This window comes from Filicampus tigris, chromosome 15 (genome assembly GCF_054856515.1).
Source record: "Filicampus tigris isolate MCC_2025a chromosome 15, RoL_Ftig_1.0, whole genome shotgun sequence".
Taxonomy (NCBI): domain Eukaryota; kingdom Metazoa; phylum Chordata; class Actinopteri; order Syngnathiformes; family Syngnathidae; genus Filicampus; species Filicampus tigris.
The window spans coordinates 14,028,586-14,051,932 of NC_141231.1; the positions used below are offsets into that span (position 1 = coordinate 14,028,586).

Sequence of the window (23,347 nt, forward strand, 5' to 3'; positions counted from 1 at the left end):
AACGCAGCGACCCTGCAAGCTCGCATCTGTCTAATGGCGTCTTCTTATTTTCTGCATCGACTGCTTTTATGCTCGGGGTCTGCGTCCCTCTTTTTTTTTTTTTTTTGCTGCCTCATTACCACAGTGCGCTAACTAGCTAGCCACGGTTCGGTGGGGCCGGCCCACCTGGTGCCCACTGATGGCCGAGATGTGAATACATCTTTGAAAATGTAGACCTTTTGTATTGTTCTCACTACATTGTCCAGCTTTTCAGTTTCTGGCCTCATACGTGTACATTAGTGCTTCTGTGGTTCAGCCGCAGTTGTATTTCTAAGTCACCTAAATGGAAGACGCTTGAACTGAAACAACCTGTAAAGTGAATTCAGATATTTGTTTCTACATAGATTATACATGCTTGAGGATAATTGATTCCCAATTTTTTTAATGATTCAAATTTGGCAGGTTTGGTTAAAACACTCTTTTCTTCAAACTGAGAAGTCAATTCATTTTCACTTTACCGGGACTTAAAAAAAGGTTCTATTGCCTTCAGCGGCGAATGGCTGACTGTGAAAATGTGAGTAATTGTTGTTTAAAATGTTTACAATTGCCTATATGAGTATTTTAAACTGTAAGTATACAACAAACTGTAATGCCAAAGCACCTAAATATAATGTCAAACTCACCTTACAGCATTGCCCTTAAAACTAAATTGCTTACAGTTGATTTGACTTAGAAAAAAATGGACCCTGGGGTGTATGTCACCGGCGCAACCCATCAAAATAGCAAGTTTCAAGCAATAACAAGACCTGCTCATGCGGTGAATACTCTCCGGAATTTCCGCTAACAACCCAGGCTGAACTTGCTGACATACAAAGATCAGTGCAAATGAATCGCTATTATATGAATTTCTATTCATCGTTTGTAAGCCTGAAACTGTATAATTAGACTCTTAAAGCTGCTGGGGCAAAAGCAACCCAAATTGGGTGAATTAGTTAACCCGGCGATGCCCTTCCTGAGGCAACTAACCTTAGCCCTGACCGCGATTTGAACCCTGTTCCCAAAGTCAGCAGTTGAGAATGTGACATCGAATTGACTTCAACTTCAATTAACAAAAATCTTTCCAAAATGGCAACCACACTCTAAAAAGAGTTGGGTTAAAAATAACACAATTTGGGGTAAAAAATTGACCGATCCGCTACTCGGGTCGATTTGACCCAACCGTCTTGGTTGTTTTCTGCAAAAACAACCAAAAAAAAAGTTGTTTTGTACAAAACCCCAAAAATGGGCTGTTTTGTACAAAACAATGCAATAAAGTGGGTCAAATTGACCCAATTTGTGTATCGGTCCATTTTTGACCCAAAATTGTGGTTTTTTTAAATCAACTGTTTTTAGTGTGTTGCAGCTTCAGCTTTTCAACTCAATCTGTTGGGTCAAAATCATAAACCCAACCTTGGGGAAAAGTAACCAAATCCACTCAAAATCCACAGGTAACCAGCGAGTGGCTCCATAAAACGAGCCAGCATTTTTTTTAACGTGCAAACTCCATACCGGGCGGCTTCACGCGCCAAAAAACATCGAGGGTCTAACTTTTATAAGAGTCGTACTTCCAAAAGAGTGAAAAGACAAAGTTACAGTTGCGGCACATAAGCCACACAAGCGGAAGTCTTCCTCCCACTGTGGGCCTATTAGTGAGGAGGCTTCGGGCCACAGTGCTCGCAGTAATGAGCCCGCCGGTACAATATAGGCACCGGGCCGGAACAGCTGAGGGCAGACAAAGCTGGCAGGACAGGCTGGGGGGCGGGTATGCGTCACTACCACAGAGCCATGCTTGCACTGTGCCTCTGCGTGTTTGTGAAGCAGAAGGCATGTGTCCATCACCGTTACGGTTAAGAACTCAAAGGACACAACCAGGGCCCCCGCAGAACGAGCTGGCAAAAAAGCAGCGAGAGGAGTGTGTGGCAATCAGTGGGATGACTGGGGGGGGGGGTCCGGTTGTCCCGCGCCAGTCATCTGGAAAGTTCGCCACTTATCTCCGAGACAGAGACACCGGAGCGAGCAATACAGCCCATCAAATAAATATTACGCAGGCCCCACGTAATTTGTCGTCATCGTGGCGCGTGAATGGCGGCGCGGGCAGAAGTGGTGTCGACCCAGATTGTGCGTGAGAAGGATTTCATTTCCGAATATTTGTTTATGCAGATCAAGCGTGACTGATTATTGGACACAATTCCACTACCAATTTGTTTCACTTGGAAACAATTGCATAGCAAATGAATTAAAGTAGAGTTGTTCAACGATAATTTTTTTTAAATTCTTGCAAGAGTAAAAAGTTAACCACTGTTAATATGCGGCAGTTTTCTATAGCCTCTCGCATGAGGTCGATAAGGTACATACCTAGATAAACAAGCTGATTAAAAAAAACAATTACCCGGTCTCTTTAAAGTTGAAGTCAACCCCAAAATATTTTTTTTCAAGAATATGTCCGATAAAGCCTACTGGAATAAGAGTTAATCCATCCGTTTTTAGCCATCTCTGGGGCGGCCATTTTGTCACCTCTGTCGACTGAAAATGACATCACAGCTGCTCAGGGCTCAGGTAACGACGAATCACGGCTCATCTGACAGAGGTGACAAAATGACCGTCCCCTGAGATGGCTAAAAACAGGTGGATTTCACAATACAAAATATGTATTTTGAAATATCAAAATATTTAAATAAGTACTTTATTTTTTTTATAATAAATTTAACAACATATACATTTTTTATGTAATGTATATATTGCTATAAAAACGGTCCCTGCCTGTTAGTTAAATGCTGACATGCTAACAATTAGCATTGACAGTTGCGTTTTTTTTTTCAACAGGCAACGGATATTTGAACGCAAATGGGTGTAAAATAATCAAATACTGAAGTGTTAAATGGAATGACACCTGATGAAGATTGTTTGTGTCGCAGTTGCCGCTCACACATCCATTTCACAAACATTTTTGTCAGAGAAAAATAGAAAAGTGAAGCAGTGTACACCATACCGCAGTGACATCACAGAACCTGCCAGGACACCTAGTAGCTATACGCTTTGAAACCTTGGTGAGGTTGACTGCAATTTTGCAGGTATTTGACCTCTCCACGTGTGGGCATTTGGATGTAAAGCTGTGCAGCGCCTCACAATTTTGAGGGTGGCCTTTAAATGAAGATATCTCTCTAAATCATCCAGTCGATGAAATTGAGGCTGGATTTACACTGCATGGTTCAAGTGGCACAATTTTGATTTTTTTTTTTTTTTGCTCCCGAGTGGCCAATTGGGAGCAGCAAAGATAGGGGAGAAAAAAAACACACAGAATTTTAAGATTGGACTCAAAACTCTTCCAAATGTGGTTATAGATGTCATTAAATAATAGGTTTATTGATTTTTTTTTTTTGTGGGGCTTCAAATAATTATTTTTAATAATCAATTAATCTGTCCATTATTTTGTCGATTATATGATGAATCAGGGTAAAATAAAAAGTATTAATTTCCATCCCTCTATTCACAAACACAGCATTATAATTGAGAGTACAGAAAATACAGGACAAAGTAATTATGATTCATTTATTGCTTTAATCTGTAACGTGTCAGAAAATAGGCAAAAAATGATTTTTCTTTTCCAAAGTTAAAGCAGATATTTGCAAATTTTATTTTGATCCAACACAAAGATAATCAGTCTGCTTGCATGGAGGACTACAAAAATATGAGAATATTTACTGTTGAGTGGCTGAAATACTGAGAATTTGGACAACTTCAAATTAAACAAAGTCTCCAAATGATTCATTAATTATCAAAATAATTAGCAATTAATTTGAAAATGAATTAGTTGATTAATCAATGTACTTTTAATTTACTGTGATTGACAAAACATTTACATACATTAAGGTTGTCACTATCGAATATGTTTTAGAATTGATAATCCTATCGATTATTCCATCGATTAACTGAATAATCTGATAAATATTTATTTTGCAATAAAGTGTGTTACAAAACCATTTTGTTTCCGGATTAATGTTTATTAACCAATTATTGTTGTGTACATTTGACTATTTGGTAATGTTTCATGATTAAAAAAAAAAACAAGAAATATCACATGAGAAGAATTGATGGACTCACCAATCTTTTTGAAAGTGATTTTGATACTGGTTCGGTCATTATTTTATGAAGTAAAGCAGATGTTTGCAAATGTCTTACTTTGATTAAACCCAAAAGATCATCAATCCGCTTTCACAAGCGTGAAAGAAATCTGAGAATAATTAATGTTGAGAGGCTGAAGATTTAGGCAATTATTGGTAAAACAATGGCTCTAAATGATCGCTCAATGGTTAAAATAGTTGATTAGTTTGATCATCGATCAATTGTGGATATATCCATTAACGTTGACACCTCAACTAATTCATGCACTTTATTAAGAAATTGCTTAAGTATAACTACATTTATTAAAAGTACAATTAAAATAAAAAAATAAAAATCTAATTTTGCCCTATGTTCTTTTTGTCAAAATCAAATGTGTCCCCTTGAGCAAAACAAAACTGAATACAGGCGTTAAATGCAAATCGACCTGCAGCGTGAATCCAGCCAAAGAGGATCTGAAGACCACGCATAGAAAAACACCTGAAATGACATCTCTGTCCTCCAATTTCAAGACGCTCTCTCATCTCATCTCCTCCACCTTTGAAACAAACGTGCCAGTCAAGGGGAGCAAACAGAAGGAGTTTCAGGAAGACGGGGCGGGGGAGGGCGTGGGGGGGAAGAAACACAGGTGCCCAGTGTTGCAGTTAGCCTATTAACCATCACACGGGCCCTGCAGCCAGGAAGCTACTGTTTGACTGCGAGACATCAAGAAAAACGCACCTTTCAAAGCACACACATTGAACGCCATCGCACAGCCAGGATGGATAAAATCAGCCCAGGTATCAGGTACCGCCCCGAGGGAGCAAATGGGGTGACCCCGGGAGGAGGAGGGAAGGGGGGGGGGGCGCTAATACTATGGAGGGCGGTGAGTCACAAAACAACTCATTCAGCGCCGCCGCACTGCGCTGCTCGGGTTAACGATTAGCGAGGAGGAAGCAGGTGCAACGGCTGCTGGGTCCCGACCGCCCACATCAAGAGATGCAAAGCAGATCAAAACGGAGCCGACTAAGTTCACAAACATTCTTTTTATGCCACGTGTCGGGGCCGCGGCACGGTTTGTGTATGTTTGAGTGTGTGTGTGTGTGTGTTGGTAAAAGGAGGGGGCACGGGGAGGTCATGTGTTGAGATGCCCTCGAGACAGGCACTTGCGTTAATTCCAACAACAGCTGCTTTCGCTACAAAAGCCAGTGTTTGCGTTAAGGTTGTTAGGGGTCGACTGAAAGGCAGGAGCAGAGGGGCTTTCCCGCTGCTTCCTATTTTTGGTAAGTTATGATAAAATGATGGAATAGGGGTTGGCACGTCCGCCTCGCAGTGCGAACATTCACCCACTGAGACGTAAGCTTTCAATTGACACGATGACAGAAATTTTATGACGACTTTTTCTGACGCACATGATGATTCGCCGATGTGTCAACCTGCCGGGATGTGGCGCCAACTCATGGTGAGGACGCCTTACTCCGTGTCAGATTCTTGCCTGTTAAATATCAGCGGTTGGTATCGGCAGCCGTCACGAGTACCCGATGCCTTGAAATAAGGCCGGTAAGGCCTGATGATGATGATGATGATATCTGGTATGTGTACTCGCGAGGGCTGGGCAATTAGTTCAAATGTATTTGTGATTTCAAATTTTGCACCCTGAATGCAATCATGTTGCTTATGCATGTGGTGAGTGTTATTATGCTCTGATTTAAGCCGTTTAATGACACTCCACTTGAGGGTTTCAGTCAAACTAAACAAACACATCCAAAAGAATGAAACACATTTTATATTTAAAGTATAAGACATACTTTGTTTTAGAAACGTCACTAGTGCTAATGCTAACAGTCAATATAAAATCCCATTGACGGGCTAGTAGAAAATTAGCAAGCGCAAGAGTGATATTCTTTCAAGTAACGGATATTCACACAAGAACGCTGTGGGAACACATAGAGGCTGGCGATATAACAATCCTCAAAGGCATATATTCTCCCTAATCTATGAAAAACAAGTTATATTAATAAATCTCAATCGCAAGTTTCTTCTTCGATTCTTAACTTAATGTAGGCGTGTACTCTGTGCATGCACGGCAACACACTGCCCCTTACAGCGATAGCAGCGACGGCGGTATTTATTTTTATTTACCATTTTTTTAAATTTCTAATCTTTTAATATATGAGTTTACTTTGCTTCTATTTTTTTTCTGGTTGTTGTTTCAAGTTATATTTAAAGTTGAGCTTTGGTAGTTAGTGAATAATCGTGTTTATTCATCGTTTCAATTTCAATCAAATCAAATCGTGATTATTTTTCCCATAATCATCCATCCCTATATCACATCACGCTATCGCCGTCAAAGTCTCGGTAGACTCTTACTATTTGGAGTGTCTGAGAGGCTGCAGAGTGCTTTCAAGGGCCCTGCATGGAGAGTCGGGCCTGACGCCGCGGCGGTCAAGGGCGAGGGGGGCGGCTGCGGAGAGGAGCAGGCGGAGAAAAGAGTTTTTCAAGTGGGAGAGTGGGAGACATGGAGTAACGAGTGGAGCGTGCAAGGCGTCAGCAGCAGATGGACAACGAGCATCCGGAGCGTCGTTGAGCCCGGAAGAAAAAAAAACACATTTGTTGGTGGTGTTTATTGGTGCGGCGTTTCGTGGATGTTGGCCAGTGTTCACTGTGCCAGTGGGAAAGAGTGCTGTGGACTTGATACCTCTGCAAAGGCGAGGTATTGTTTTGTTCACCATTGTTGGTTATATTTAACATTTTTGTCATCATAGACTGAAGGGTTCAACCGGACAGAAAAAAAAAAAAAAAAAAAAAAAAAATCACTTGTCTATTCGAATAAATGGATGAATAAATTAAGGGATTTGGCATTTAAGTTGTCTTTGTGCTATTTGAGTCACAGTGGAGCTGTTCCAAAATGGTACTGCCCTCTTTGCTTATGTCATACTGCATATACCAGCAAGCCGCCTATACTAACTGACTAAAAAAAAAAACATATAAAATGCTTTCGAGTCATTTCATTTATTTTGTGAAGGGAGCCTTTTCCACAACCCTAAAACCAAACTCCTACACTCTTGCAATCGTAAAAACAAGGAAATTGTCTACCCAGATATGGATAGAAAAAACACAAATATCGCTTTGCACAATTATTTTCCTTTTATGTTTGAGAAATTCTCTGTTTGCCATTTTGAGTCACACTGGAACTATTTTCCCTCCCAAATCAAAAATGGTACTTTTTTGTCATGTGTCAAATACAAGTTGCTTGGTAACTAATAGACTGAAAAAAACCGAATAGTCCCCCATTTTAGGCCACAGATTTAATCGGGTGTTATTAGCGCTTAAAAACAAGAACAAGTCAGCTAAGACACAGATGGACAAAAACACAAATACGGCATTTGACAATTCACAATTTTTGCCTGAGAAATTCTCTGTTTGCAATTTGGAGTCACAATGTAACCAAATCCACTCCCAAATGGAAAATAATTCATGCCAGTCATCTTCTGTCATGCAACGTGAAGCAGGAAGTGGCCTGCTAACGTGCAGACAGACAAACAAAACAAACAACTTCTTCCTCACTTTTGCTGACAGCTCAACCTTAGCGGAGGTCTGCGCTCGACTAAGTGTTATTCTAGTTTTCTTTGTGTTGCAAAGAGCATGCCAGACTAGCCCCTAATGATCCCAACTTGAGCTCTTGCCTTTTTAATTACCCAACCAGGCCTGACTGAGGCTCACAAAGCTCGGACGGACAGGCGCGCATGGTACAACAACAACAGAGAAAAGGGGACAATTCCTTGGGAAAGATGCTCCGTGAACCCAGCAGCTAAGGCCGCCCCTGCTGCTCCAGCCACTCATGACTTGGCGTCGCGGCCCTCCGAAAAACGCGGCCCACCGGGTCCGGCGGAGAGGAGCACCCTCGGCGCGCGTTGGCAAACATTTCAGCTCGGATGATCCAAACAAGACACTAATGGCCGCCTCCCTCGCCGCGGAATGTTTTGTCATGTGGGGCTGGCGTCACCTTTCAACATAGCCCGAGGGCCCCGTCACTCAGGTGGCACCATCAGTCACCTCCATCTGCACAATCTGACTTTATCTTAATGAGCTGTTGTTATGACAGTCAATGAATGGAGACGGCCTCCATTCAGCGGACAGGAAAGTCCAGCATTATTACGTTAACGAAGCCCCCGCAGCCCCGTCCAGTCATGGCCACCACCCAAAAACGTCTCGCTAAAAAGCTTATACAGAGTCCAGTGCCTTGATCCCATTCGGACCTCCGGACAAGACGGGGTGCCCTGGCGATTGTCTTTGCTCTTCATTGCGTTTCCTATTGTTGCAATACATTCCAGTGGGAGGAATGCGTGCGTGTTAGAAGTTTGGAAAAGGGGGAGCGCTAGGGGCTTTTATCCTAGACATCCTGTTTCTTATTGTTAAGCGCTTGAGGTCGGCTGCGACCCGACATGGTGGCTTGAAAGGGAACAAAATGGGCCTGTGCATGCGCGCGCGCACACACACACATACACACAGAGCAAAGACTGCTTCATGGAGAGAACGGGTTTTGCCAGTCCAAAATAAATCATTAAAACTCATTCTATCCCAATGACATATTTATGTCTTTTCACAAAGGGTCTGGAAAAAGTCTGGTACTGAATGAGTTAACACATTTACGGATGAACAACGCACTAGTAGATGTGTGCCTGACATCTTACTGTACTTGTAGAAGAAAAAAAAGTAAGTGACATTTTCAGTAAGAAATCAGGCAACACAAGAGCACTGCTGGACACAAAAGTAGGTACTGTACAAATGTGCATTCTAATGGAGTGGTTCGCTAACTTTTTGCACTAAGTACCACCTTGAAAATAGTTACCTCACTACTAGTACTGCCGTAGATTTAAATACAGTACGGGAAAATCCAAAACATAAACCGTACTGAAATAAGATGTTTTACATAAAAGTTGAACATGTACAGTATGTAAATAAATGTTCTTAATGATTAAAGCGCAAGTCAACCCAAAAATGGTCTTGACAATAATATGTTGTATGCGCTTCCGCTAGTCTAAACATGGAATTATGATTAGAATTGTGTTTGTGGAATATAAGTCAAGAAGCAACAACCAATCACAGCTCACCTGTTTTCTAAAGCTGAGCCCTGACCAACTGTGATGTCATTATCAGTCGACAGCAAGTGACAAAATGGCCGCCCCGAGATGGATAAAAACAGGTGGATTTTGCTGCTTAATTCGTTTTCCTCAAACACATCATTAATCGTAATCTGCATAGAACATATTATTGTAAAGAAATGTTGGGGTTGACTTCCCCTTTAAATGCAAGTGTACTGTACTTCTAAGAATCCTAATTTTAAGAATCCTACATTTTGGTTTTAACAGTGGTCAATGCTCTTGTTTAATGGTTCTCAAAATTTTTACGCCAAGCACCATGACAAAAAATACTCCGCTCTCCAAGTACCACCATAAAGATACAGTAATGTAGTATGTAGCAACCGTTCATGCTGTTTATTCCTAAAAAGTACAATTAAAATTATTCATTTAAAAAATAAGTACTGTACTGGATAAAGTGAAGATTCAATAGGCTGCATGCAAATCAACTAGCGTTATTCTAATGTTTGATTATGTATTTTCAAATACCCCACTTTGAGAATCATTGTTTCTATGGTAGAGCAAACATGCAGGACAACCTGCCTGACAGTGTGCCATCAACGTTGGCGAGGGGGCGCGAGGTGGCCGCTTAACCTGGCACAGTGGAGCTCACGTGTGTCATCCTGAAAAAAAAAAAAAGAAACACACAAGTTACACCGTTGTTTTTGTATCTCTCATATTCATTAGAAATACACTCACCGGGCAAGATGTTAGGTACACGTGCAGATTCAAATGTTGCCAAAGTTCTCCTACATATACAAATGTCATGTTGTAAAGTGCTTAGCCTTGTTTGACTGAAATCAAATGAACACAAAACAAAAGGTGGCATTTTTTGGAGATATTACACAAACATTTTAATTCAGGTGAAAAATTATTGGTGGAAAAAAAAAAGTATCAGTCCTTCATTGTATTTCTGTGACACATGTTAAGTGTGAGTCTTTTCAAGCAGATATTATGACATGACATGACAAAAATTATTTGTTTGGTACCAAAATGAGTATTTCAACATAAGGTATGTATAAAAAAAACGAAACAAAAAAAAAACAGTACGTACGTCTCCAGCACTGGACAGATTGAAAACATCTCAAAGTGGACCCTTCATATGGACAAAACAATAATAAAAATGACACAATGACTTAACAAAGAATAAACAGATTGAAAACAAAAGTGCAATCAGAACCACCTCCAAACGTCCGCTTGAACTAGAACACCACCTAGTGGTCACGAACCAGGTAGGACCATTTTAACAATTACTAAACAGCATACGGTAAGTCAATCAATCAGGTCCACACATTTTTGGTCACTAAACAAATCAATCAGGTTCTTTGCGTTTGGGAATCCCTGAGGTAAATTTTTGTCAAAGTGCACGAGGTGAAAAAAACAAAATGATACAAGTGGTCGGGTTTCAGTTTGTACCAGGAATAAACAATTGTCACTAAACTTTCCATCTTGCTGTCATGCGTCCTTATTCAACCGAGGCGCGACTCTCCGGTATGTCCATCTTTCCGAGACGTTGCGTTTGATTTTGACGGCACTCTGCGGCGCCATTTCCAGGTCGAGGGAGGGGCTGGAGTGGGACTTTGTCAGGCGGCCTTCGTGCGCGTCTTCCTCTTCCTCCTCGGCCACCGGTGACGCGCACATGGCTTTGTCAAATAAGCTGAGGACGGCAGCGATGAGAGCGCCGTCGCCCGTCTTCTCGACGCCCTTCCAGGCCTGCAGCACTCGCGTGTAGCTCTCATAGCGACATATCTGCGGGCGACAGATGAAATGTCACTGATGGTTCAGAACCGCCATGGGCTTCTCAGACGTGGCCGCCGGGTGTCGCTACCTCGTGCTGCAGGTACTCGGCCCTGGTGCGGTGCTCCTCCATCTCCTTGCCTCGAGCCTTTTTGCCTTCCGGTGGGTTCTGCTGCAGGTATGACAAGTCCGTCCTGAAGGACTCCAGCATTCCGGCGTGAGACTGCAGCTGGCGTTCCTGCACAGGAAGCAGGAAGAGTACTTAAGGGCAGAACTTTATATAGATAAGTCAAATATGCAGTACATACATAAATGAATGAGATGGTCCATGTTCAGTCATGTTTGATTGTATAAATACGCACCACGTCTTTGGTGATTTTCATTGCGGGTTACTTTCCAATCATAGAGAAAACAATGTGAAAATTTTTGCCGCTTGTTGTTGTCTGTTTTCTTAGCTGTCGCTAAAAAAGTTTTTAAAAAATGAACTTTTGAAGCAGCGGGTGAATTCGTCCAATTGAATTCATCGACATAATCAATTCATCTCAAAGTTGATACATTGAACCACTTCGATTGAGGATAGTAACAAACGCACTAGAGTGTGTGCGGACTGCGAGGCAGGCAGAATGGGCCGACAGAACCTCCGCTGGGAGCCGACGGCGGCGGGGAACGGAGGGGCGGAGTGAAGCGCCGACACCAAGTTAATGCGGCTGATCCACGAGGTCATCTCCATTTTGGATCTGAGGCGGAAAGGGGAATGACGCTGAATGATGGTCGCGCAACGCAGGCGCGCCGCGCTAAATTACTGCCAAACTTACGACGCTTGAAATAGGAAAACTCTCCAGTCGGCAGTCTGCAACCGGAAGACGTGCGGCTTCTTGGTGTAGTCGACCGCCGGCTCGGCCAGCGAGTGATGGACGCTAACCACCTCCTCGTTGCTCGGCTGCTCCCCCCTGCTGTGATCCTGACACACACAAACGTCAAAACGGTTGATTTAAAGTGAAGATTTTTTTCAAGAATATGTTCTATGCAGACTCACCGGTTGAACCAAGGCATTCTCATTAATATTGCGTTTGTGGAATATGAATATGAATTAAACAGCAAAATCCACCCGTTTTTAGCCATCTCAGGGGGCACCTAATCTGTCACTTCTGTCCACTGAAAATGACATCAGAGTTGGTCAACGACCAATCATGTCTCAGCTTCAGAAAACAGGTGAGCTGTGATTGGTTGTTACCTGAGCCCTTGAGTAACTATGATGTCATTTTCAGTTGACAGAAGTGACAAAATGGCCGTCCACTGAGATGGCTAAAAACGGGTGGATTTTGTTGCTTAACTCATTTTTCATTAATCATATTGCCTTGTTTCAATTAGTGGGCCTATATAGAACATATTCTTGAAAAAAATATGTTTGGGTTGACTTCCCCTTTAAATGAGTGATGGCACAAACATTTATTTTGCATTATTAAACAACAATATAAGCACTTGAGGCATAAGTATTTCTACATGAATTGTTGTATAAGTCTGCAGTTAAATTAGTCCATGTGGAAAAATGATCAATGTGAAGAAAATCGAATTATACTAATTATTCGATTAATCGTGTCAGCCTTATATTATTCATAATGCACCATTAGGTACAAATTAACAGATTAATGTTACCAACCTTCTGCAAGTACAACACCATTCCCTTTAGCACGCCATAGAAGGTTTTCCAGCGTCTCTTCCCCCAAGGAGCTGACAACACAATCGCAATGCTTCAGTGTGGCTCAAAGTTGGTTAGTCGGGCACCTTGTGTATTACGTACTGCGCTTCCCGTCAATATCGGCGTAGAGCTTCCTCTGGATGAAGCCCTGCTTCACAACGGGGGCCGCTTTGTCGTGAGGGACGTCTTGGAAGGGGTTGCTCTTGGAGCGCAGCGGCGCGTCCACCTCCTCCATCAACACCGAGGTCAGCTCCTGCTCATCGCTGGAGAGTCGCCAGTTGAAGATGTGAGACAATGTTCATTTCGCTCACTCATCATTTTCGGCATAGTTTGCGTTAACAAGTACTCACACGGCCCACTGTATCGGCTCGCTCTTGATGGAGTTGTAGAGACTCTGCAAGGTGCATTAAAAAAACATTCACAATATTTTGGGGTTCTAAACACATTTAGGGGGCGCGTTCTTACTTTCAGCAGATCCTTGCTAAAGTTTTCTCCGTCGTTCATGCCCTCCAGGTTGGACACGAACCTGGACGAGGACATGGCTTTCCCTACGTTCTGTTAAAACACGAGTAAGGGTTGAATGACACAGTTCAGGGGCCGTTCAGCTCAAGCGTGCTGCCCACCTGTCCGTGCAGGTCCGTGTTGAGGAGCATCAGAGCACACGTGATGGCTAGCGCAGCCCCTGAGGAAGGCGAAAGGTATGACTCGAGTGTGTGTTAGGTTTGGTAAGGTAAGGCCAAGAAAGTGAAATCGATTGCCCACCTGGTGAGGAGAAGGAGTCCGGGTTGCACTGATGGAAGCGGCCGGCGAAATGCTGGAGCACGCGCTCACGCTCCTGCGTCTCTCCCAGCAGGATGACCACTTTAAGAAAAGACCTGGAACATGCAAAATGTAAATACAAACATATTCACCAGGCCTTCGGAACACTTGCCCTGCCTTCGTTATGCTCACCTCAGGGCTTGATCCAGAGTTTGCCCAGTGAAGTCGAAGAACCTGAGGTACTCCTCACCAACAGCACGACTGAAGGAGTTGCTACAGAGATTCATGAGGAATGACTTCATTAATATCAAATTAGTTCATATAAATACTGTAGAGCAGTGGTTCAAAGTCTGGTTGCCTCTCGTGGTACACACAAAAAAAAAATATCTGAATTAAATGTTTCAGTGTTTTGAACTTGTTTTTAATCCAGTTATATGTTTACTAAAAGGGAAATAAATCAACTCAAAAAATGTTGTTTAAAATATGTTCTATGCGCACCCACTTGTCTATTAACGCGGCATTCTGACTAATATGTTTATGAAATATGAATTAAGCAATTTTTCCATCTGAGGGAGGGGTGTGGGGGGACATTTTGCCATACCATCAACTGAAAATGTTCATCACCTGTTTTCTGAGTTTGGTCATATTAAGTTTGCAGCTGAGCCGTCATTGGTTGTTTCCCAAGCCCAGAGCAATTGTGACGTCATTTTCAGTGAACAGCAAGTGGCAAAATGGCTGCCACGTGAAACGTGAAAAACGGGTGGATTTTGCTGCTAAATTCCTCAGGTAAGGAGTACAGCGTCAACTCAACATAAAGCTATGCAACGCCATATGTTGGAGATTACTGCCATCTAGGGGTATTTATGGCACACAGCACTTTTTAACACTGTACACAAGTATTTTTTTATACCTTCACTTGTGGTGTAACAAAAAAAAGCAAATTCTCTATATCACATATTTTAACTTATTACAGGTGGGACTTGCCACAATAAACGTGGGTTACCTGTACTACATTATTCTCAGTTGATAACACTGCAGAACCCCTAACAGAGGGAATGTTATGTATATGTTCTTACTCTTTGTCGAAGTGCTTGACTACATCTACACGCTGGATCCCATCCAGCTTAAAGAGCCGCTCGGCGAGTCCAAACACCTTCTCCCGGTCCATATCTCCTCCATTGATGCGAGGTGTCGCCGAATCGGCGGTTCTGCTCGGCTCTCCGTTGGCCACGGGTACCGGCCCAGATCCGTTGAGGGTAGTTGCGACCTCCTCAGCCTCGTTTGACATTCGGGCCCGATTGGAGACCTTGAGTGCCAAAGAGGCGACATGCTTGGTTTGGCTCTGGTGCGATGGCTTGGTCTCGACCTTCCTGTCTTTGACAGCAGAGTCCACAAGCTGGATCGAAGAGTGTGGTTCTTCTGAAAGGTGAGGCTGTCCCAAGTGGACCGAGTCTTCACAGTGTTTCGGGCGCAGCCCGTTCTCCTGTGAGAACTTTTGCGGTTCTCTCTCTGCATTGTCAGCTGCTGGAACTTTTTGACATTGGTTTCCTGCAGCAAGTACCTTTAAGGTTGGTCCATTATTGTCAGTTTGCTTTGGCTGTGCAGGTGCCTCCCTAAAAAGTACAGATCACAATGTAATCATAATCATAAAAAGTGTAACAAGAGTGGGACATTTATAAATAAAAAAAAAATTGGCAATTGATCACTTTTCTCGATGCATTGGATTGTTTTTGGTGGCTTCAGTAGTTCAAAGCATTAGTTCTCTGACATGCACTAACATAGCTGTGAACAGAAGAGGGGCTAGTTTACAAAAGGACAGCCAATGTGCAATTTTGTGGGTATATTTAGTGACTTGTCTTGCAACTATTTTTCAAAAACGACTTTAATTCCCAGTAAGAAAACAGAAAAATAATCAGTGCGAAACATGTGCGCATTCACAGCAGTCATGGGGAGACAGTCACAGACTGGTGCCCATTTACATCGTACAAAAGGAATCTTTTATCCACATTGGAGAATTTTGACCATAGTTATGTGCTTCCAAGCCGCAAAACTTTTGCCACAGTCGCCTTGTCTGACCTTCGCAACCCTTTTCATATGTGTGACGAAAAAAACATGCTGAAAAAAAGAGTTTCAAAACCTGTTCGGGATCAGGAAAAGTAATGCAAATTCTGGGAGGGTGGGGTGGATGCATCGATTGGAATCGGACCTTTATGGAAACAAAATCTATTTTATTTCGAGCCTATTGCCTTAAAATAAAATACATTAAATTCTCACCCAGCCAGACTACAAATACAATTAAATACTCACACATTGTTGGAAACGCATTCGTCGGGAGATGATGCGTTGCTTCCACTCCCCACTTGGCTTCCATCCGCCATCTTGGGACCTTGAAATGAAGTTTGATCTCCCGCTGAGTCGGCACGTCGCATCATCCACACACTCGCCTCCTCCTCCCGTGGTTCTTTTGCACGTAAATCCACAGTGGTACTAACCGCATCGGATGTGACGCCGTCTTCCTCCTCTTCCTCTGAGTCAGACTTCAACGCGACCGCTGTGTCAAAAAGGGATTCAAAATCACTCTTTCATGTCCCGCCCAACAGGTAATAGCAGCATCTGATTCATATTTTTTGGGAAGAAATTGAGTCTTTGCGTGATGCGTACCGTGATGACTGTTGTCTAAGAGCTGATGCGTTGAATGTTCCCTTTGTTGTGTCGTCGGCTCCTGTCCCGCTGCGGCGTCACATGGCTAAAAATTGCAACACGGGTCATCGATCATGCACAACATGTGACTGCGGATGCAATATGAGAGGCGGCAAACGGGGCTCTTTCCGCTACATACATCCCACCCACAAAACTACCTCGACATCTGCATAATGAATGTTGAACAATTGCGGTGGTGATGCAAATCATCCCTCGTACATTGCTGCACTTAATACACACTTCACTGTACACTTACAGAGCTGCATGATAATGCTCTGTTTTAACAGTCGGAGAGGTATCATGTTTGAAGTTTACAATGCATTGTACTGAAATGTCTTAATGTGTCCATTACGATTTAAACTATATGTGCTGTCGAATCAAGAACACTGAAGATTGGTTTGCGGATGAGTTGTCTAGCAAGACAATGACCCAAAATAAATGGCAGGGCAACAGAGTCTCTCAAGAAGAACCTTTTTAAAGTCAAGGAGTGGCCTGGTCAGTCTCCAGACCTCAACCCCAAGGGAGCCAAAAACTTGAATGATTAATGGTAATACTAACTAGTATTTTTCTTGGGGATCAAATACATATTCCACTCAATAAAACGCAATGTATTTTCTAATATAATATATATATATATATATATGGCGGCACGGTGGTCGACTGGTTAGCACGTCCGCCTCACAGTTCAGAGGTCGTGGGTTCGATCCCGGCTCCGGCCTCCCTGTGTGGAGTTTGCATGTTCTCCCCGTGCCCGCGTGGGTTTTCTCCGGGCACTCCGGTTTCCTCCCACATTCCAAAAACATGCATGGTAAGTTGATTGGATACTCTAAATTGCCCCTAGGTGTGATTGTGAGTGCGGATGTTTGTCTCTGTGTGCCCTGCGATTGGCTGGCAACCAGTTCAGGGTGTCCCCCGCCTACTGCCCGAAGACAGCTGGGATAGGCTCCAGCACGCCCCGCGACCCTTGTGAGGAGAAGCGGTACAGATAATGGATGGGATGGATATATATATATATATATATATATATATATATATATATATATATATATATATATATATATATATATATTTTTTTTCTGCTGATAGTCTGTTGCCAAACCAGTACGTAAATACAGCAATGTATTGTATAAAACGTAATTACTGTTGCATGTGTGCATTTAAGGGGCACGGCCTAGTGCAGTGTTTCTCAACCTTCATTGAGACAAGGCACATATTTCACATCGGAAAAAAATCTCACGGCACGCCACTTAGCAGAACAATCACAAAAAGTGGCTATACAGGGCGATAACGTAGCTTCTGCCATCTAGTGGAAGAGCAGGTTATTGTTTTGCCCGTTACTACACGTGGTTGACAAAAATTAACAAAACTGTTGTTGCTTTTTTAAATTCGAAAATATACATTTTTGGTCAAAATAATTGACATTGGATAATTTTCCACGGCATGTCTGATCTCTCACGGCACACTAATCACTGAGAATCACTGTCCTAGTGAGTGCTTTTGTGTTCCACAAAAAAAAAGGTTGAAAGTACATCAGTAACAGTGGCTCTCCTTGTCTATATGAGAGCTTTTTTTAAAAAAACAATTTTTATTTTATTGTATCTTATTTATTTATTCTTAAATCAGCCAATTATTTGGTCAACGGAATTTTATTCTGCCAAAAATGGGAAAGCAAAGTATATCCCAAATCTTATGGAGCAAAAGATTGTTAAGAACCAACCTTGAAGTCATTTCCTGTCAAGTCTTGTTCCTCTCTGTGCTCCACTTCATCACCATGAAAACGCTCGTGCAGTGATGAAGAAATACCGTCCTCAGAGTCACAATCGGTTCTGAAAGACGGCCTCTCTGCAACGTCGTGAGGAATCTCCCATTGCGCTGTGGCGAAGGAAAGTGCGGCGGCAACGGTGCTGCAGCTCACGGGCCGCATCAGCCATATTGTCTCCTGTATTTCCCCCTTCGCCTCTCCGTTCAAGTGTTGATTATCACGAGGCCGCCAGGGGTCCGAATCAGTCAAATCCAAGTGCGGAGAGCCCAGACGGTCCTCCTCCATCGGCGTCCTCCCCTCCCCCCAAGGTCGCTTCTTCTTAGGCAGAAGTGTGCCACTCACAGATCTGCCATCAAGGAGAACATGTGACACTTGATGGATGTTGCATAAAACCAAAGATTCAGTTAAAAAGTTTCATTGTGATAAAAATAGTCGTGAGAATCTCCCAGAAGGAGGACGTCTATACCGGACGGACAAATAAGTCTATTCACAAGTTGCTGATGAGGAAATAAACAGTGGGTCTGTTTCGTTGCTATTCATGTGACTGGCAGAGGAGTTGCGTAAGTGAGGGAAGCATACGTCAAATAAAATGGAAACTAATTTGATTTTGCAACTATAGAGCACTACAGAATACAACAATGAAGATGTGATTGAATTGAACTCCATTTTTAGGGCCTTAAAAGTGTCAATGTTTATTTTTCTTCTATGCACGAGCACTATTAAGAGTTGTTTCTTGTCATTGTGCCAAGTTACGAAAAAGAGTACTGTATGTAACTGACAGTAAAAAATATTTTTAACTTTTGTACCTACATGTCAGTCTGTACATTTTAACTTTTAATTAAGGAGTCTAATATTACACCAGTCTTTTTTTTTTTTCAAGTATCTGTGCTTCTATTCAAGAAAGAGTTACACTCTTCAAGTGTGAAATTAAACAACTACCACCGCCCGCCCCCCACAGTGAGTTTCCCCGGCCAATGACTTGAAACCTAGGCTGGCTGAAGAGCCAGAGCAAAAGAACCACTTTCAAGCAACTGCCAAAGCACTATCATGTCCAAGTGAAAATGTAAGAAGAGCTGCGGTTTTAACACAGATGATGTTAGCTAACAGTGATTTCACATGAGCAAGTGGTGTCTTTGTGCAGGGTAAGCAGAGCTGCACCGACTTCTTAAAATGTCTTCATTGGCTGGCTCACCTCTCAAACAGACTAATTTGATCTTTTAATTTCAAAACCCACTCTTGTGGTGTATAAAGGCAAAATTATATAATCGTGTCAGGCTGTGCTGCTCATGTTTCTAATCGGTTCGTTTGTCATAATTTGGCTGAATTTCAAGGCACTATCTGACCTCAGAGCGAGCAAGGGAGATAAAGTCAAAGCGGTGGCGCGTGTTGCGGATTGGCAGTGGGAGAGTCTGTGTCTTGTTTTTAAACGTCTTATCGCCGCGGCATGCGCCGGTACGGTCGCTGCCACGCGTGTTGTCAACACAGAGGCAAGGGCATCTCTCGCCAAGGTCGCCAACACAAACCGACGGGCGGCCGCCGTTAAATATCATTCCTCCTGCAGCTTCCCCTTGTTATGCCTCACCAAGCGTCAACGCAACCGACATCCGGGTGAAACCTTGACCGCGTTTCCTGTGTGCGCTCACATCTCACTTCCTGCCAGGGTGCACGAAGTGCTTTTGTTACGCCAGCGTAATGGTTGAGTCGGAAAAAACGAGAAGTGGGTGTACTTTATATGTAGTTATAGTTTGTCAGTTAAGTTTGACTGGAGTGGAATAAAAAAAAAAAAATTACAGTTCCTAAATCACTTCACTCACATTTTTTTTAATACAGTGGTGAAATGTAAAAGTAACAGTGCTACTTTTATATTTGTCTTTAAATACATCCCATCTGAAACATGAATCATAAAGCGAGCACTTCAGGTTCACTTTTTATGCGCGGCAATAACGTGATGTTATTCTTATGAGACATCTGAAATGAGGAGAGCGGGGAGCATTGTCTCATTTTTCCAAAATATTCCTACCTCCTCCCTCCTCTGTCATTCTGAAATGAGCCACTATTAGCGGGACCATATTTACTTCCATAAACACTGTGCCACATATGTGGCATGTCACATCACTGATGCGACCCATTCACATTAGGAGTCGCATTTGTTTTTGTTATGTGAACGAGTACATAAAGATTGGATTTAAAAAAAAAAAAAAAATGTTGAATTGGGCAACCTAATGTACTGGTCCATTTAATTCAATATTTTGGGGTTAACGTTGTTTTGACATGATTAAAACAGTGCCAAATGCACCATATAAATTTACACAAGAACATCAAAGATAATACTCACTTTCAGAGAGGTCGTAATGAAATTATGTGTTTGTTTGCTTATTTTTTCTACAGTCGTTACAGTGGTGTAGAACTGCACTGTGTCATACTGAGAGCTGTTTCTAATGTTCTGGTCACCTAATTTAGCCGCACCTGTGGTACAAATCATTTGAAACGCCTCTACTGCAAATAATAAGCACACTTAACTCATTCACTGCCATTGACGAATTTATTTGTATTTTCACAGTCCAGCCATTCAATCCCAGGAACGTATATATATTTTTTTTCAAATGTTAGGGTAAAAGTGGGTCTGAAAATGTCTGGCAGTGAATGAGTTAATGTTGTTTCCCGCAAAAACACTTCATGAGAGCAAGTTTGGCCAGCTCTGGGAGTTTATATAGCACAACAGAAGCTTGGGACGTCTGTTGACATATAGTCAAGGGGAAGTCCAAATATTTTAACATACCGACAAGCATGTCGGAAAACAAAAGAGGAACAGCGGCTACAGTGGTGTGTAGTGTCTAATTTCTATTGTAGTCTTAACTAATATTGCTCATGTAACAAGAGCCAGAAAACATCTCATTGGGGGGGTCTTTTTTATAGGAGATAAAGTGTGACTTACCACCCTGCGGGTTCGTAAAAGCAGCATCATATGGTCACCTGGCTTGTGAGCTTTTCATCTAATCGGAGGAGGGAAGACAAACAGGCATGGCTTCTTACATGCTTTCACAGAGCAAGAACGCAAAATCGTTTGTTTTTTTTCTGTTTTACCTGCTGGTCGCCACAAACTAGCTGCACAGTCTATCTCTGCGCCGAGTGGCATGTCAGCGAGTGTTGTCGCTCACACGTGGGCCTCGTTTGGGGGTTTGCAGATAGATGAGATCTCTTGTTTTGTCGCTGCAGATATGGCTGCCAGAAGTCGGAAGTGGGGAGGAAAGAGACGAACTAGGAGGAGGGTGAAAGTTGCAAAGAGGAAGAAAGGGCTGGTTGTGATTGGTAAATGACTCAGGCGAAAAGACACCTGAGAGGTTCAGCCTACACCCACGTGGCCTGAAGGCATGCATGCACGCGCACACACACACACACACACACACACACACACACACACGCACTAATTTATAAAAAAAAAAAACACACACACAGGCCAGGTGAGGGGAGTGGCTCAGCTTCATTCCTTCAAACACTCATAGTAATCATGATGTGGCAAACCAGAAGGTGTCTGTGCATATTCAAAATGACAATGGATATATCTCATTATTCAGACAAAAACCTAATTTGCATTTTTAAAGACAATAACATGCGCGTGAGGTTCGGGTATTATTTTTGTCAAATTGGGGTCAGCATCCACACGCTTCATTGTAGTATATTGTTGCTGTCCTGTGAAAAACACTTATATCCAATTTTGGATTTTTTTTCATTTTCATGTTAATGCTATGTCTTTAACGTGGAAACACCATTCACATAAAAATAATAAAATAGAAAAAAAAGGACATAAGTGTTTTTCACAGGACAGCAATAATATGTGACCTTGAGTATGCATGGCTTTAAGAGAGGAGCTTGATTTGGTGAGTGATGTGGGCATTAGCAAATGAGAGTGGACAGTTGGCTGGCTGTGCTGTATGAGTTGTGGCCATCGGCAGGCCATGTATGAAGGTTCTTACGTGTTTATTTTCTCACCGTTCGTTGAATAAAATGACTGAAAATGCCCTGACAGCTGTGTTTTTCCTTGACCACTTGTGGGGGCATTTACTATATGTTCTAACTGGCTGTCAAAGGCTGTTTTAAAATTCCTTGTAACTTTGTGTTAGCAATTGCAGACAGATAGCATTTTATCTTTTTTAAATGCGCACCATCTTTACACCAATTTATTTCTACGCTGACAGGTCAACAGATGTGATATGACTGTGATGTATTATCACATAACTCTGACATCAGTTACATGAAAAAAGGTGTACTGTATTATGACTCCGGTAAAATGCTACTATTTTTAATGAAGGCATATTTTTGGGAGAGCATAGTTCTTATTTTTTAGAGAATAAATGTGTCTATTCCGGCCCAATTTTACAAGTTGAAAGTAATATTTTTTAAATGAACGAAAATATGTATTTCCTCCCTAGTTAAACTTTAACTTTAACATTTAGTTTATTTTTGTGCTTGGAAAGATTACGTTTTTCTCTTGACAATAGCTTAAGACTTTATTCTTGTAACATTAGAATTTTTGGTCACAAAACATTATGATTTTTATATCACCATTAAACAACATTTTCCTGGAAAATTGGCAGATAAATAGCTAGAAAGCCGGACGGACAGACAGAACTTTCTCGACAGTAATATGTACACAATTCGTAATTATAAAATAGGACAACGCTATCTTATTTCGCGGTGTCTTGACACTTATTTTTATATTCAAAACGCGCAAATATCGTGCCTTTAGTACTAGATAAACACAATTTAACTACCCTTTATAACGTGTTACATAAAATTTAAGGTTATCGCCGCGTTCATTTCAAACACAGTCGTAACTTACGTCAACGATGAGCACTTTCGCTGTTTAATTTACGGTTACACTTCCTCACCGTCGATATTACACTTCATATTTGACGTCATTAACATCACATTTAGAAACATAATACAATTAATACGATTTCTGTACCGGTAGCGATACAGGTGACAACATAGGCACATTCCAAAAGTGACTTTACTTCATCACTTAGCATAAAAATCATTAGCATGATTAGCATCGAGATTAAAAAATTTAGCATTACCATTTATGTAGGCATCATTGCGGTTGGAGTGATCTTAGCCGTCGGTTTCCGAGGCTACGTTGTAATATCGGGAACTGCGACGTATAAGATGGATACTGCGGAGCACAATTTTGCTATTTGAACATTTTTCAGCGTGCTTTGTAATAATGGTGTGTGTGGCACCATAAATTGTTAGCATCTACGACGTGGCTACAGTCGGGTCGTTCGCCGTCGAAGCCTGCAGGGGGCGCGCTGAAGCTTCGCATGGATGGAGAGCTGAAAACAGAACAGGCATCGCCTGCTAACGTCACTTTAGCGCGACTGAGACTCATCTTATTTTCTCCCATGGTTTTCACCAAGCAAAGTTGCATTTTTT

General features: G+C 42.2%; 1 protein-coding gene and 1 long non-coding RNA gene across 4 annotated transcripts in view; both read right to left on the minus strand.

Moving 5' to 3' along the window:
* LOC147135636 (uncharacterized) overlaps window positions 1-9,971 on the minus strand; it is a 36,296-nt gene extending 26,325 nt beyond the window's left edge. The window contains exon 1 of one of the 2 annotated variants that reach the window (XR_015089849.1): window positions 9,801-9,971. This is a non-coding gene — a long non-coding RNA (uncharacterized LOC147135636). Of the gene's footprint in view, window positions 1-2,407; window positions 2,523-9,800 lie in introns of those variants that run through there. The other variant, XR_015089848.1, reaches the window with a different exon arrangement.
* A 109-nt stretch (window positions 9,972-10,080) lies between these two features.
* On the minus strand, window positions 10,081-23,223 carry LOC147135638 (PH and SEC7 domain-containing protein 4). Of its 2 annotated transcripts, XM_086053577.1 has the most exons (19): window positions 22,993-23,223; window positions 20,999-21,172; window positions 20,850-20,907; window positions 17,870-18,260; window positions 16,114-16,198; window positions 15,760-16,003; window positions 15,590-15,658; window positions 14,529-15,065; window positions 13,645-13,725; window positions 13,456-13,568; window positions 13,317-13,375; window positions 13,159-13,248; window positions 13,044-13,087; window positions 12,796-12,956; window positions 12,655-12,725; window positions 11,810-11,955; window positions 11,587-11,731; window positions 11,086-11,232; window positions 10,081-11,006 (listed from the first exon to the last, which is right to left on the minus strand). In XM_086053577.1, exons 4-19 carry the CDS (start codon window positions 18,197-18,199, stop codon window positions 10,713-10,715), a joined length of 2,616 nt encoding a protein of 871 aa, XP_085909703.1. In that variant the 5' UTR covers window positions 18,200-18,260; window positions 20,850-20,907; window positions 20,999-21,172; window positions 22,993-23,223; the 3' UTR covers window positions 10,081-10,712. The 2 variants fall into 2 exon arrangements, with proteins under 2 accessions (XP_085909703.1, XP_085909704.1); XM_086053578.1 differs by lacking the exon at window positions 15,590-15,658 and having other exon boundaries at window positions 22,993-23,222.
* Between the last annotated feature and the right edge of the window lie 124 nt (window positions 23,224-23,347).